General features: G+C 41.3%; 1 protein-coding gene across 1 annotated transcript in view; it reads right to left on the minus strand.

Moving 5' to 3' along the window:
- Positions 1-451: 451 nt before the first annotated feature.
- SLC1A3 (solute carrier family 1 member 3) overlaps positions 452-17220 on the minus strand; it is an 84716-nt gene continuing 67947 nt past the window's right edge. The window contains exons 5-10 of the mRNA XM_017868907.1: positions 15004-15046; positions 11894-12186; positions 9237-9470; positions 8509-8703; positions 4746-4880; positions 452-2684 (exon numbers count right to left, since the gene is read on the minus strand). Coding sequence (XP_017724396.1) covers positions 2480-2684; positions 4746-4880; positions 8509-8703; positions 9237-9470; positions 11894-12186; positions 15004-15046 — 1105 coding nt within the window. The 3' untranslated portion in view covers positions 452-2479. The remainder of the gene's footprint in view (positions 2685-4745; positions 4881-8508; positions 8704-9236; positions 9471-11893; positions 12187-15003; positions 15047-17220) is intronic.

Below are 17220 nucleotides of genomic sequence, written 5' to 3' on the forward strand. Positions count from 1 at the left end.
CAATCGCTGTTTCTGGGAATCCCTTGAGATCTTAGTTAGCTCTTTTCACAAATGGTGGTAATAATCACAGAGATAAATCTACCTAATTTGAACGTCAGATAGAAAGTTACTTTTTTGGAAGGGCCTGTGGTGGCATCACACTTTTCTAATCCCAACATGGAAATGATTCAATTCATCTGAGAAATTTGAATCTGACATGGACAAGGAAGTACGGTCTGCTTCAGCAAAGTGCTCCGCTCACCTCCTCCTGTTTCCAGCTCCAGTTCTTGGAGTTGAGCAGGAGAGCATGTCCTTACTTATTTTCTTGTGGCTGGCTCCCCCAGCTGGCTCTGCCAAGATTTTACTTTGCTGCACAGGATCCTTCCAGAGACTGCCCTGAGCTTACTGTAATATTTCCATGAATGGAAAATGTATTTTCCTTTGAGGAGAAGAATAACAACATGCAAAGATGTTAATGTAAAACTATTTTTTTCTTTATTCAAAATACATCTACAAAGTAATGCTTCCCAGTCCACACTGAGTGTATGTGTATGCAGAGCTTGTGATGGCTTGGTGAGAGGATGGGCTCCCTACAGGACCTTTCCATAAGAAATGGTTAGTATGTAAAAAAACACACATTGTGTAACAGAATTAAGTTGATATGATTAAGTCTTTGCTCTACTAGTATCTTAAGATGACAGCCACATACATTAACATTTGTAGTGTATTTCCCAAATAGAGCCTCGACATTAAATGGTTACTCCATCACAGCCTAATGTTAACTTTTATACACAGAATGCTTGGGGTCTATATGAAAATATCTCTAATTGTATATCAGAGGATGTATGTCTAGGTTTTCAGTCTGTTAGCATAATTAAGTCCATTCTTCACCATTTTCAGCCAGAAACTCAAACACAGCTGCTACTGCCTGACAGCTCCCACTCAGCTTCTTTGACTGGATATTCCTTAGGGGGTAAAAATTAATCTCTAAACCTGGGAGCTGCCTTGCCTGAAACTAATGCCCCTGCTGTTTTTTCTCATAATCTCATTGACGGTGTCTTCATACTGATTCATCTTCTACCAATTTTCTTATGGACACAAACAAAACAAAAGCAAACCCCACTCCAGCTGAAAGTTTTGAATGATTTGATAAGTGGGATTCCAAAACAGAAATATTTTGTTTCTCTCATTCTAAGGACTTTTGATTAAAGAAAAACACTTTCAAATAAAAAATACCCACTCAACTCATGGACTTCTATTAGACAGCTCATTCATTTGACTTCTTTCAAATATATAAGTGGTCTTTATGTTTTGGTAGGCAGATTTCATGGGTGAATGATTTTGGACTCAAGAGAAAAAGTGTTTCAGGTGAAAAAAAAAAGCCAAAAAAATGAACCTCTTTTTTATTCTTCCTTAAAGAAGACCTGTACTCTTGGTGTTTTCAAATCCTTTGTTTATAATGTTGCCTGTGCTCCACTCTTTCCTAGCTCTTTAGTGTTCCATAGTGTGCCCACAAGCACCCTTGCTAGCTGCTAGCCTTCTCTTCTGTTTGAGGAGTGGCGGGAGACATTCTTCCCAGAGTAAGAAAGAAGGGAATACTTCCCCCATTGGGATGAACTGGGCAAAGGGTTTTATGAATAATCCCAGTCCTGGAATGGCCTCCTGCCTGGCGACTTGCATAACCTGCACTTTGCACACAGGACCTGGTGACCACCACACATAGCCATCCTGTCCTTAGAAATTTTCACTCCCATTAAAGTGTCCTTTCTGAAAGCCTTGTGCTCCATGGATGGTACAGGGTGTTCTGAGGGGAAATAGACGGCAGGCGCTTTCATGACATGACAGGATGTCTGGGCTGGAAGAGACCACAAAGACATCTAGGGAAGTCCCTCATTTTATAGATGAGGACACTGAGGCCTAGAGGTGAGATGAGATTTACTCAAGTCCACATGGAAACTGCCTCTGTCTCTCCTCACAGCTCTGCTAGATGTATATGTGCACCTAGCTACTAATGAAATAAGTATACCAGTCAGAAGACAAAGGGACAAAATCTTACTGTTCAACTGATAACCGGTTGTAATTCAAGTTGTTAACATTTTGAAACTAAAACTCAATTGTATTCTGAAAGATTTTAAATTTCAAAAGTTGATTTTAAAATGTTTTAGCCTACTATTTGTTTAACTTATATAAAAAAATCACATTTATAGGATTGTGTGCCACATAAACTTGTAAGATCTGATCAAGAATATTTTTGATCTTGGTGTCTTATTAGGTAAGACTAACATGAAATGATGTAAAAATTTCAATTGTGGGATGAAAACTATACACTTTGGCCACCCAAAATCCTCCCTTGTTTTTTGGAGGACTACTTTCCAATCTTATCAGAAGGGAGGAAAGGGGATTAAGGGACTTGCTGTAGAGAATGAGCTGTAACGAGACGGAAAGATTTTATAATGGTTTTTAACACCTGGTGCTCAAGAAAGCATTTCTTTATGTTAGTCTACATCTTGGTTTCACTGTCAATGGGTTTCTCAGTTTCATTGTCCTGTGCAATCAATTGATATGGTTTCTTCATTTCATTCTCTTCAATCACTGAGTTACCCATTTCAACATCTCTGTTCTTCAGTTCATGTCGAGACAAATGCTCCACGATCCCGGCTCCCAGGGAGTCTCCCAGTACGTTGGTGGTGGTCCGGAGGCGATCCCTGCGGGCAGGGTGGGGAGGAGGGAAAAATGAGGCTCCTGTGACTGTCACAAGATTTCAACTTACATTAGGAACTGGCCAGCAAAGCACCTCTTAAAATTCAGTTTGCTGTGTCTACCAACTGCAAGATTACATAACAGACACATAATGTTCATAATAGTAGCTATTAAAAGTTATAAGGCCATATAGATGATGAATATTCAGTTATTAGTCTGACTGGAGTGAGAGTCCCAACAGTGGGGAATAAGCCTTCTATTTCAGCTATTCTCAAAATAATACTAAGATATCATTTGTCCCTCTCAGTCTCATTTTCTCATGAATGTATAGTGGAGTTTTGCAAAGACTACATGACGTGTGATGTCACAACTCACTGAAGCAGTTGTGAAACTGCAGAAACAGTTAGGAAACTCCAACTATCTTGTATTAAGCCAGACATTAAGGAAACTTGCAAAATATAAAATAGTACCATTCTTTTCACTAAATGTTGGGGTCGAGGCCGGGCGCGGTGGCTCAAGCAGGTAATCCCAGCACTTTGGGAGGCGGAGGCAAGTGGATCGCCTGAGGTCAGGAGTTCAAGACCAGCCTGGCCAACATGGTGAAACCCGTCTCTACTAAAAATACAAAAATTAGCCAGATGTGGTGGTGTGCACCTGTAATCCCAGCTACTCAGGGGGCTGAGGCAGGAGAATCACTTGAACCCAGGAGGCAGAGGTTGCAGTGAGCCAAGACTGTGCCATTGCACTCTAGCCTGGGCAACAAGAATGGAACTTCATCTCAAAACAAGTAAATAAACAAATAAAATAAATTTTGGGCTCAAAAATGGTTATGTTTTACAAAAAAAATGCTATTTATGTTAGCATATGTAACCTTTTTAAGGATGATAAATTCATTTTATTTATTCATTTTATGAATTTATTATTGTCACCTTTAAACAGAACATGTTCTAAATTAACAAATGGAAATTTATGTTTGTCTAATATGATAAATATGAATAGATACAACCCATATAGATGAAATGTTGTTTCAGTTCTCAATAACTATGAAGTGTAAAGATAGACTGTGGAGAACAGTAGCTTTATACGAGAGTGCTCATGTTAACTGATGCTGACTGTGGGCCAGACAGTAGGCTGCATACTTTCTGGGCATCATTGCACTGAAGCCTACAGTACCCCTTGGAGGTAGTGGACACGGGCACTCTCATTTTACAGAGGTAGAACCTAGGGTGGTTGGGTAATCTGCCCGGTCTCACACAAGGTCAGGACACAAACACAGGTCTCCGTAAGTGAATCCTCTCTGCCTGGTCTGGGGCTTCACACACACTGTCAAGCTCTTTTCATGGTCTCAGTTCCAGTGAACACACGTTGTGCTAACTCCAGCACCTACTGTGTTCTAGGCATTTGCTTTGGGCATCCTGGGGAAAGATTTTCAAAAGTGGAAGTAAACTTTCAAGAGAAAAGGCACAGAGAATGCCACCTGGAAGAGCAAGGAAAGGGGGCACAGGGATGGGCCTGTAGAGGTTAGAGTTTGAGAGTGTGGAGGGTACATTTCTTGGAACTTTCCCCAGATCCAAAACTCAATTCCACTTAATGACACTAGCTCTCTTCCCAGTGTCGGCATGGCTCAGCCTCACGCTGTTGGGCTAGGATGGGAAAATCATTCCCACCGGAATGGGAAGCACACAGAGGCAGGGCCTGAGCTGGCATGTGGGGCCTGCAGCTTTGTTCCAGCTGCTGTGGCGTGTTGTGCAACTCAGAAACAGCCTTGCTGATTTATGTTGCCTTTGCAGACAGCGGGTTTCCCAATTCCTGAATGACTTTATGGAGTGAGATCTATGGCAGCCAGATGTGCCCCTCAGGCTGATAGGGGAGTGAGTGCACATGTTGGCTGGGACTCGGTCTCCAGATAAGGACCAGGGGTCAGACAATGAGGACAATTTAACTATGGGCCGAGTGGTCCCTCTCCTCATAGTTCTTTCTATAGCTGTGCCAGGCTGCCTGGTGCCCTAGAGTGACAGAGGTGGGCCCTGTGACAGTGCGCCAGAATGTAGGCCAAGCATACTCACAGGAACCAGTCCACTGCGATGATGAGCGTGATGTCGTCAGTGGGCAGGCCGACAGATGTCAGCACAATGACCATGGTGACCAGGCCTGCCTGAGGAATTCCAGCTGCCCCAATACTGGCAGCCGTGGCTGTGATGCTGTTAACAGAAGTACCAGAACAGAAAACACTTTTACAAAGCTCCCCACGTAGAGCATATACGCTGCAAAATGCGCACGGTGCCAATGCCTGACTTGCCATGTAACACAAGAGGATGCGCTTCAGGAAAAAAGTAAATGAGATTTTTTTTTTTTTTTTTTTTGAAACAGAGTTTCACTCTGTTGCCCAGGCTGGAGTGCAGTGGTGCCAACTAGGCTCACTGAAACCTCTTCCTCCTGGATTCAAGCGATTCTTGTGCCTTAGCCTCTGAGTAGCTGGGAATATAGGTGCATGCCCCCACATCTGACCAATTTTCTTGTTTTTAGTAGAGCGGCATTTCACCATGTTAGCCAGGTTAGTCTCAAACTCCCGACCTCAAGTGATCCACCCACCTTGGCCTCCCAAAGTACTGGGATTACAGGCATGAACCGTCATGCCCAGCCTATAAACGAGATTAAAAAATAAATTGAACTAATCATCATGCTAACTAATATTTATAATGTGCTTACTATGTGTCTTCTGATATACTAATCAGGGCTTATCTCATTTGGTCCTCATACAATGACCCTTGTGAAGTTGGACCTACTATTCTAGTTGTTTTAAAGCAAACTGGCAGCTATACACTTTTTAACATCCCTGAAAGTATTTTGTAAGGCAAAGTCTAAAATGCTGTAGAGTTACAATAATAATTTGTTTCTAATAATTCCCCTATCCAAGTGGAGGGTTGTAAAGTTACTGAACATTCATGATTAATATTGTCAAAAGAATCAAATTTGGTTTCTTAGTTTGGTTTGCTTAGTTAATTCAAAAGCAAAATGATTTATGCACAGAGTTTTATAATATTAGGAATACCTTTTATGAAGGCAGTGTAGACATGGCTTGCAAAGCAAATGTTTTATAAATAGTAAAGTATTATCTAGTTATAAGTGGTATTAATAAAGTATTAAGTCTGGCACAGAAAGTATTCATGGTCCCCATACTGGTCCCCTTCTAAGGTACTGGAACTAAAAGCTGGTATATTGCTCCCCAGAATGAAGACTACACTTCCCAACCTCCCTTGAAGCTTAGATTAACCTCTGGCCAGTCAGACATGCATGGAAGTGACTGAGCAACTTGCAGGGTATACCATTTCCCCACTTCCCACTGGCTAAAATCTGGGAGTGGTGAGTCATCCCAGACTCCTTGGATAATGATAACACTCAAGGGACTTAGTCCCTTATACTACAGAACATCTATCAATCAGCCTTGAAGGCTTTGTGGAGCAGAGCTGTGCTGCATGAAAGAGAAATATATTTTTATCTTGTTTGTCACTCTTACTGTTATTTTTAACTCTGTCACATGCAACTGAACCTTTTTTTATAACTCAGAGCCTTTCAATCAATATGCCAAAGTATAGGTTATGGGTGAGCTGAGATAATGATCTCCTAAGTCCTATTGCAACTACTTTGGGCCTGAGGTTCCCAGAACCCCTGGGTCAGTCAGTGACCTCTGGCCCTGATCAACCTTGTCCTTTTTACTCCAATGCACCCTACTACAACTATTATCATTTTCTACTAACACAAAACATACAGAGTCTAACAACTTATTTCTAAATAAGCATAACAACAAATGTATGGTGACTGATTAGATGAAAAGAAACTAAGACACCAAATGTAGGCCATAAATGCGGATTGGAATTTGGTCTGGAAGTAAAAGCTGTAAAAGACATGTTTTGGGGGACAACTGGGGAAATTTGAATATAGATTGGATATTCTGGAAGTATTTTTAAGATTCTTACTATTGTGGTTATGTAGAAAAATATCCTTGTTCTTAGGAGATGCATGCTGAATTATGTACAGGTGAAATGTCATAATGGCAGAGAAAGACAGAGAAAGAAGAAGCAAAAATGGCAAAACGTTTGCAATTTTTCTATCTGGTAGAGGATGGTTGTTATAACATTGTTTCAACTTCCCTATACGTAGGGCAAATTTCACAACAAAATGTTGAGTGATAAAAATCCCCCCAAATCTGACTTATTTTGCTCTCCACAATGTACTTTTAATAACAATTTTTTGAAAACCACACAACAGTGAAGAGCAGAGGCTGATCTGGACTGTGAGTCTAAAAGCGTCCCTTTGCCATTAGACTCAAGCGGACCTTGTGCAAAATAACTTTTAATAAGTAAAAAGGAGGGATTATATATGCATATGCACAAGGGTATGCCTGGTGTATCTCTGGAAAGACAACAGAAGAAACTTGCAGGTAACACTGGTTGCCTCTGCAGAAGGAAACTAAGAGACTGGGGGAAGGTATGGAAAGGAAAATAACTTTTCACTGAACACCTCAAATATAATAGTTTTAAAAATTCTCCATAAAAGTCAGATTCTTGAACTACTTGTCAGTGTGGTCTGTCATCTATCTTACACTGGCTAAAAATTCACCCAGGCCCGGCGCGTTGGCTCACGCCCATAATCCCAGCACTTTGGGAGGCCGAGGTGGGCGGATCACGAGGTCAGGAGATCGAGACCATCCTGGCTAACACGGTGAAACCCTGTCTCTGCTAACAATAGAAAAAAATTAGCTGGGAGTGGTGGCGGGCCCTTGTAGTCCAGCCTCAGGGCCCTTGTAGTCTCCTGCCTCAGGAGGCTGAGGCAGGAGAATAGCATGAACCCGGGAGGTGGAGGTTGCAGTGAGCCGAGACTGCATCACTGTACTCCAGCCTGGGTGACAGAGTGAGACTCCATCTCAAAAAAACAAAAAACTCACTCAGGAGAAAAGTTCATCTAACTTTTATTTTATGGCAGTATATATACAACCTAACCTATTTTAATGCTTTTAAATATTGAAGTATAATCTAACACTTTTAAAAAGGAGAAATATCCATACTATGTATTTTACAGGCATTAGAAAGAATGATGAGGTAGACATATTTATTGGTCTATTGACAAGCAAACCAGTCAAAGGCAAACATGTATGTATAATATAATTTCACTAACTACAAAAAAAGAAGTGTGTGCATGTCTATGCATAGGAAGAGTCTTTCCAAACCAAACATGAACAATGGTCACTTACAGAAAGATGTGGGGTGATATGATGGCAGGCAAAATTCCCTTTTTACTTTATACATATCTATATTTTTTGAACCTTGTTATTAATGAGTGTATACATCTATACTCTAAAAGAAAAAAAAAAGCAATTAAAATATCTAAATATAAAATGATTACCCCAAATCCCCACCTCTTGATTATGTGGGATCCCCTTCCCAACCCTGGTTATCCTCTTGTCTTTTAAAGGCATTCTTTTTGTTTTTTTTTTTTTTTTTGAGATGCAGTCTTGCTCTGTCCCCCCGGGCTGGAATGCAGTGGCACGATCTAAGCTCCCTGCAATCTCTGCCTCTGGGTTCAAGCAATTCTCCTGCTTCAGCCTGCCAAGTAGCTGGGACCACAGACCCGTGCCACCACACCTGGCTAATTTTTGTATTTTTAGTGGAGACAGGGTTTCACTATGTTGCCAGGCTAGTCTTAAACTCCTGGCCTCAGGTGATCCACCCGCCCTGGCCTCCCAAAGTGTTGGGATTATGGGTGTGAGCCACTGCTCCCAGCCTTAAAGGCATTCTTAAGAAAGGGCTGTATAGAACTCTTTCCTTGTACCTGATTGTAATAATCTGTCCGAAGTTCAGTTCAAAGTTGTTAACTTGAGCAATGAAAATGGCAGCCAAAGCCTCATAGAGGGCAGTCCCATCCATATTAATGGTGGCTCCTACGGGGAGCACAAATCTGGTGACACGCTTGTCCACGCCATTGTTCTCTTCCAGGCACTTGAAGGTGATGGGTAGGGTGGCAGAACTGAGAACAGTGAAACAGGGCACATCAGCTGAGCATCCTGGTCGTTCTGACTGTCTGTGTGTTTGGTCTTTGGGACAGACAGTTCCTTCCTCTCCCATGTTGTAACTTAATGGGAACTGAGTCAGCACTTATATAAATAGGGGAGCGGGTTAAGAACAGCGTGGTCCCCTCACGGGGTCATTTGGCAGCTCTCCTGCTTCTGGGTTCCTCTGTGAGGCATCACTTGTGATCATGCCCCCATCACGACAGCCTGTGCCAAGTCACTCTGCCTCTTCTCCCTCAGGCAGATGTCAACTAAAGAGAGATGAAGTGGGCGGGAAAGGATAGTTGTTTTCCAATTCATCCCCACAAAAGATATGTAGCCAGGCATTCCCCAATCCCAAATAGGTGTGATTGGCATGAGAAGTGAGAAAGCTGACTCATCATTCCTGGAAGTTTAAAACCCAGAATAAAATGGCTCCTCCTACACCCTACTTGAGGGACCCTGGTTCAAGGTAACATTTCAGATTCATTTTCCACACATATATACATACCTTGAAGAGGTCCCCAGAGCGGTGATGAGTGCTTGCAACAACCCTCCAATAAAAACCCAAGGGTTTTTCCGTGTTACCAAGAAGTAAAGGAGTGGCAGGACGATGACTGCATGAATGAATAAGCCAACAATGACAGTCACAGTGTACATGGCAAGCTGCCCCCCAATCACGCCCATGTCTTCCATCTCCACAATCTTCCCGGCAATCAGGAAGAGGATACCCACGGGGGCGTACCTGGGGAGAAGCAACACCAGCACGGTTGGAGTCTGGTTTCCACCAAGCTAGTCCACAGAAATTTCCAAGTGATAAGAAAAAGTGAAAGAGAGTTGACTGCCAAACTTTCCTGCCCAGGATACCATTAGGACTTACAGAAACTGTGGACTTTTTTTTTTTCTTTTGTAAATATGAATTTCCCCTGATTCTTGCAGAATCGGGCTTTCCCCTCCCTCAGAATTGCTCTAGGACACAATGTTTTTCTCTTAAACCTGGGAAAAAAGGCAGATACAGAGCTTTTGATACCCACCTCTGTCTTCCTAGACAGCCCTCCTTTCACTACACGGGGGTCGCTTTTCTGGTCCTCAGATGCCACTCGCTCCCTCTGCCTCCTGCTCCCCTGCTAAGTGTCCTGAACTGCTGGAATCCACTGCACCAATATCCAGACTTTTGGAAGCATTTTCCACATCAGAGCCTAATTCCCAAGTTAAAGCAAGAGGCACACGGCGCTACGGCAGTGTCTCAGGTTTGCAGTCAGTTCTCTTTTTCAAGGGCTACTTTTATTATTGCCTTTCCATATCTACATACCACTTACAAGATTACTTAGTATTATTCTTCAAATCACCTTTTTTACTTGAGTAAATTTACTTTAAGAGAAAATTTTATGTTGTAGGGCAAATGAAAATCTAGTACTGCTTGCCATAAATAGAAGATGTCCATAAAGTAAATTCATGATTAAACTTAATAATGTGCATGTATGTACTACCGCAATCAGGTTATAGGTGTTCTAATGAAATCATTGTTCCCCACAGGCTGCTACTGCCATTTGTGAGCTTTCCTCCTGCAGACAACGCAAGAAAAAGCAACTGAGACTCAAAATGACTTCTACAAGTTGAAATAACCCAGAGGTTGCTTAAAGACCTCGCTGCCTGGATTTCCCTTCTCTTTGTTTCATATGTGCAGCAAACTACAACCAAACTCACATTACCAAACACAGAGAAGCCAATCACACTTAAGGAGAAGGGTCTCCTGGGAACTGTGGAGGACTTGTTTCAAAGCAGAAAATACAATGCTTCTTTCAAAAGTCCTTTGAGAACCCAGGCCAGGAAATCATAGGAATACCTGTTTTCAGAAATATAGGAACTGAGCATTGAATATGCAGGCGAATGTACTGCTAGACAAGCTGCATGTGAGATTCATTCAGGGGCCTTGAATGGGCTTCTTTCATAAAAGAGGTGAAAGGTGGAGGCATTTAATAATATGAAGATAAATGTCCACTTTCGTTCCTGCCAGGACTTCAAAGGAGCCTTCCAAGTGGGGACTCCCATGGAGACCACATTCTGATCTGTCTTTGTGCCCAAGTTCATATCCATCTTGTACAAATTCCTGAAAAATGGATTTCTCTGGGCTTTGGTGGCATTAAAGACAAGCGCATTTTTAATCATGTTGGTGAGTGACTGCTTTTCTTAGCAATGGATTCTTTCCTGCTTCAGGTGCCACAGAGGAGACTGGATTAAAAATAAAGAATGAAAGAGAGGCAACCTCCACACAAAGCCTAAGTCAATCAAAGGGTTTTCTCCCTGTTGGGTAAAGTTTACTTTCCAAGGTCAATGCTCCTCTTGGGTTTATAGTCTCTTCCTTTGTCTCCTGCTGTCAACTTTATTAAAGCAAATTTTGTCATAAATTGTGGCTTGGCATTTTATAATACTTCCTATGAATCCTTTAGACATTGCAGCAGAACTGCCATTTACAATTCTTTCTTAGGGCTGAAACAGATGAGGAGCCCTCAGTTTTCCTGATGGCGTAAGGGGCCTCTCTGTTTGCTTTTCCCTTTACTGAAAAGATCCTTCTTCTGGCACTTTGGTATGTCTTCTTCCTCTGTTCATTCAGGTCTTAACAAAGTATGTCACCTCCTCAGAGGCCTTTCTGTACCATCCAAGGCAAATTTTGTGCCTTCTCCTAGTTACCTGCTATTTTATTTTATTTTTCCACAGCACCTGTGACTAAAGCATATGGTTGATTGATTTGTTTATTGTCTGTCTCCCTTAAAAGAGTGTAAGATCTGGAATATCCTTGTATATTTTCTTTATTGCTATATCCACAGTGCCTGGCACTATATGCTTAGCATATAGTAGACACTCAATAATCAAGTCTTGAGTGAAAAACTAGATAAAAAATGGAGAAATGAGGAATGAGATTCCATCAGCACTGGGGTAAAAGGAGGTGACAGCTTTTGAAAACAAGGAAGCAAACTTATTAAGAGAGACTTGCAGATAGGTTCAAGGCCTCTAGAGGCCCAGAGATTCATTGATTTTCCTGTGCTTACCAGAGTGAGATCACTGCAATTGGCCATCCTGACTCGTGACACCTTCCTCAGTACAGAACACATGTTGATGGCAATAACCATCTTGTATATAGCATATACAGAAAATGGAAATACATACCACATTATTACTGCTACGAGTCTCATGATGGCTTCGTTGAGAGAATCAAAGAACTCTCTCAGGGCCTGCCCCTGTTCCTTCATGTTTCCAATCACAAAACCGAAGCACATGGAGAAGACAACTAGACCCAGGGCATTGACTCCATTCACAGATCCTGGAACTGGGACCAGCTCCTCTGTGATTCGGGTAAGAGTCTCCATGGCCTCAGACACGTTGTTTATCACAGCACCCACAAGCGTTTCGTTGGCCTGGATGGGCACTTTAAAGCTTCTCTTCTCATAGTTGGTTTTAAACTTAAAAATAAAAGCACAATGAGGATTAAAGGTGATTTTTTATTTTTTTCTTTATATTTTCCTGTTGTCAAATTTTCTAAAATGATATTTATTGCTCTGTATTCAGAGACTAGTGTTATAGAAAGTCTCTTTCTCTTTCTCTCTCTCTTTAATCTGTGGCAAACCCTTACTGCTTTCTCAACATAGACAGAAACACATACTGAAATACATACAAATCATGACACACACACACACAGACACACACACGCACACACTCACTCAAATATATAACAAATGATAACAGAAAAGAGATATCCAGCTAAAGATGCTGGACTGAACACATGCATCTGCTTTTGCTTTCTTCTGAAACCCTAATAAAATGACTATAATGGGATTTTTGTTTTAAACCATAAACCCAAATATTCACAATAGTCCTCTTCCTTTCTGTGGGGATCTTGCTATGGTATAATAGATAAATCACCTGGTATCCTTTCTCTCATATTCCACAGCTGTGAAACAAGAACAACTGTGCTGCTTCTACCTCACAGTGTTGTTGTGATAATCAAATTAAACAGAATGTATGAGAATATCTTGCAAATTTTAAAGTATTGTACTAATTTCTGCTAACGGTGCTCAATGACAAAGCCCTTCAGGGATTAGACCTGTTTAGAGATTTCAGTGGGTATTAAAAATTAAAAATCCCTAAATAACCAGTCTCCAAGCCATTCTTGATGTTATCAATTCTTAAGAATAGGTGCCTGATTAATAGTTGGTGAGGACAACTCACCTTCTCCAAGTCTGTGGTGGGATTTCACTTCTAACTCAAGAGATGGTCTTTTTTCCCATCATCTATTCAGTTTCTGCATAGATGCCCCAGTCAGGAGATGCTGGCCACGTGAAACAAGTAAGCTCATCCCTTTGTGATTTTAATGAGAGTAGAATTCCTGATCGTGATAGCAATTGTAGGGAAAGCACCAGTGAGAGTAATAATATATGGATGGTGAGTGAATCTAGAATCCAGGGGAAGAAAGTGCTGCTGTATATGAAGTGCTTGGTCATTTCTTTACTAAGGCTTAATGGAAAACTTTCTTATCCACTGGGAAACAACTGTTCCCAAACAAAGGCATGGCCAGCTGTCAATACTATGGACACATTCCTGAATAGTTAGTAGCACTGGTAATTTCAAGCAAAAAAAAATTGGCCCCATTCATCTATTCCAATCAACTCTCAAATTTCTTTATTCCATTGGATTCTTATGCATTTTGTGGATTGTCCAGGGTAGATTTTCAATCCTGATCAGCCTTTCTTATGCCTCTAAGGCATTCCCCTTAGACTCTCTTTGCAGCATGCACAGAAACTGCAACTTTGTTTGCATTCTGGTCTAAGCCAACTAGACCTGGAGAGAAACATTTTCTTTCCCTTCAAAATCCTGTAAATGCAAACCCAAATCAAACACAATCAATCTGCACAAGTCAGCACTTTTTCTATCTGAAAGATCTGGAAATCAACATTTTTGATATCACCCACGGCCAGTTGACTTACTGGAATGTCAGCCCCATGGTGCTGGAGTTGGCTGGTTGGATTGAAAGGCGCTTATTATTTACAGTTATAGTTGTTTTTGAACAAAGAAAGTTAGATTTTGGCCTCAGGCTTATTTATTTTAAAAGAAAGAATTTGGTTTGAATGTTTCAATGTGTGCATGTATTATATATTAAAAATAGTCTTAAAAATTATTACAAGGAAAAAAAAAAACAAAGGGAGACTTATATGTGTAAAACCCAGTCTTCTACTAGGTTGGGGTTTTGTTTGGTTTGTTTTACAGATCCTAAGCAGAAGCATTAGGGAATTACAACAGGAGTGAATTGACACCATATGGAGAAATGTTTGGGAAGTATTATTTAACCCAGAGTGTCTGCTTCTCTTTTAATATTTTAGGCAACAAAGCTCTTATATTCAAGTGAGGTTAAAGTGAACTTTATTGATTTTATCTTCTAATAGTAAAAGGTATTTGTATCCATAACACAGAGCCAAGAGTTGCTTGTATATGAGCTAAAAGGAGCTGGACCTCACTATAGCCTCCAGGTTGGGGTCTCATCACCCTGAATATTCCTTTCTTGGAAGCAGAATGGAGTAGCAGAAAGAAGCCAGAATTTGGAGTCAACACAGTGAATCTGAATTCGGAGTCTGCCACTTACTACTTGTGAGAATTTGTGCATGATACATAATTGTCTTGAGTTCATATAGATGAACTGCCCCATCAGTGAAATGAAGACAATGATATTTATTGCATTTATGTGAGGACTAAAAATAATGTTAGTGCTTGGCATATAGCAGGATTTCCATAAGTGATGATGCCATTCCTTTCTGCTTTGGCTCTCCTTTAGAGTCCATTAGGTCCTTGGTAGACTTGAAAAAAAAAACCAGTCCATTGATATTTAAATCAAACCCAGAAATCTGAATAATCTCTCTAATCTTCTTTAAGGCAAGTTATAAATATATTTTATATTGGTGTTTGCTTGGTTGATGGGCTTTTGCCAGCAGGGAGTTGGGGGATAGGAAAGGGGGGTGGGGGTTTGTGATTAGCCTTCTTAACAATAGCAGACTCAATGAGCTATTTGTATGCAAGACACACAGTGTCTGGCAACTACTAAGCCTTCAATACAAGGTAAGAACCATCCCCTCCCAAAAAAATTCCTAGAAATCACTAGTGTTTTTAATCTGGTTGACAAGAGAAGTGTTTCTTATAGCAGAGAAATGAGGGGGGAAAAGAGGGTCCCACTTGGTTTGGTATAAAAAAGAGGAATTTCAAAGGTGAGTTAATGTCTGTAGAGTGTTTACCTGTTTAAAGCAGGCTTCTACCAGATTTGGAGGGAACATGTTCCTGCAAAGAAAATAATAGTCACTTGCAAAATTTTCCAAGTAATAAGTTTGCTCCTTAAATTCTGTTTCATTGTGTGTAGGGTAAAGATTGCATTGAACCAAGCAACAAATGGAAAAAGAAAAATGTTAGTGGATTTTACGACTTGAAAAGGAATATATGGTCCTCCCTAAGTGTGGCCCATGTTGTTTATATTTTCAGGGGAGTCCAAACTCAACTCATTTATCCTCTTGTCAGCCAATGGGGTTCTTCATTCAGCCATTATCTTATTAAAAACTCTGCTGCTAGGAATAATCAAAGTAAGAATGGAAATGACTTTTATCGTTAGCTTTCTGGCTAGGGTATTGTTCAGCAGTGGTCATTTTGGTTATCGTGCCATGTGTCTTGGAACCAAATGTTTTGAATCAAAAGCCACGGTCAGCCTATGGAATTTTGTTCTCCAGAAAAATCTCCCAAAGGCATTCTGGGGAATGGGGGTTTGGCACTGAATTGCTAAATCTTCTGCAGCTCTTTGGTAGCCAATGGAGAGATGACCTGCAAAATCTGAACCTGAAGCCCATGTGGCAGGATCTGTTACTTCTTCAGAGACTGTGTCAAAGCAGTGTTTGTGTTTGTAGCGGGTAGAGTGAGGGACAACACTCTGGCTGAGAAGTCTGTCATCAGCTGTGTGACACTGGCCGAGTCATGGCACCCATTTATGTCTCAGTTGACTTATCTCTTAAAGAGGAGATTGGATTAAACTATCATTAAGACTCCAAGATGAAAGACTGTGGGAGAAGGAGACATGACCCGGCAGTTACCTCAAGCTCAAGATTCCAGCAGTTGCATGTTACCAAAGTTATATTTTAATATTATAAACGCTTGTCCCTTTCTTCCTACTAGACCATCCTGTTTTCTTTTCCTTCCTATCTATCTATGGGGTTGTTGCTATCAACCTTGATAGAAATGTGCATTCAAAAGATTCCAGGATAAATACTCAAACCAAGTGATTGGTTGTGAGCAGGATACATTTGTCACTGGAGCAAGGCAGGGCAGAAACACAGTCTTCTGATGGATCAACCAGACTGGGGATGACTAGATTCCAATTCTTCAAACAAGGAGTAAAAATTATAGGGAAAGAAAATGTAATATAATAAAATACTTCTAATCTAAAAGATGTGAGGGTAAAGTTCATGAAGAAATGGTGAAAAGCCTTAATTAATTGTATGAACTAAATAAAAACATAGCTATTGAATGTCAGCTTGGCATGGAGTAATGTTACAGGGTGGCTTGATACATGCAGATCATTGTGATTAACTCCCTGAAAAAAGACTTTGAAGAAGAGGCCCCTTGGGCAGTGTTTACATACATAGAGATGGTGTGAAGTCACCCATGGTGGGAATTGAGAGGTGCTGCTGAAGGTACCCTCTGCTCCCCAAATCTCTCTTGACTTTACCTGCCACAGCAGATGAGATGCAATGGAGGAATTTCCTTCAGATGATCAATGGGGAATGGGCCCTTTACACAGGTATCTAGAATTGGCAACCCAGTCACTCTGCAGGTAAGTTAGCTGAAAAGCTGGGAGGAAAGAGCTAGTCTTTGGGAAGACAGGCTGGGAGGGACTAAACAGTGGGGGAATGCTAAGCAGATGGGGGATCTAGAGCCTATGCTGAGATATCTTTCCTTTATCCTTCTAGATTCACTCTCCATTCTGTCTGTGCCCTGGGAGCCTGGCCTCTATGGACCACAACACATGGGTTCTCTCGCCCTCTGGCTTCCTACTCCTATTGGGTTTGTCTAGTGACATGCACTGACAGATCACAGGGCAGAGGGAGTCTATATTCTTCTAGAGCTCTCTTTGACAGATTTTGGTGGCAGCTCCCTTCCTCCATTTAGGGTTCCTGAGGCCCTTCTCTCCCGAGGCTATGGCTCTTTCTGGGTTCCAGTAACACCTCTTTTCTTTTGCTCCTTCATAGCTAAGGGTGGTAACAAAATAGTTTCTTACTGTTAGTGCTTTGGGGCCTCACCATCCTTGGTAGGTTCCTTTAAGGCTGCCCGCACCTTGGCAAACCTTCTTCAAGGTTCCTTTTGAGCATGTGGTATGCTTCCTGCCAGGACCTGACTGAGCAAGGGCAGGTGTGTAGGGGAGAGGAAGCAGGAAGGTGCCAAGATCGAATTTTGACTTACTTCACAGTTCT

This window comes from Rhinopithecus bieti, unplaced genomic scaffold, assembly GCF_001698545.2.
Source record: "Rhinopithecus bieti isolate Rb0 unplaced genomic scaffold, ASM169854v2 scaffold_4911, whole genome shotgun sequence".
NCBI classification, from domain to species: Eukaryota; Metazoa; Chordata; class Mammalia; order Primates; family Cercopithecidae; genus Rhinopithecus; species Rhinopithecus bieti.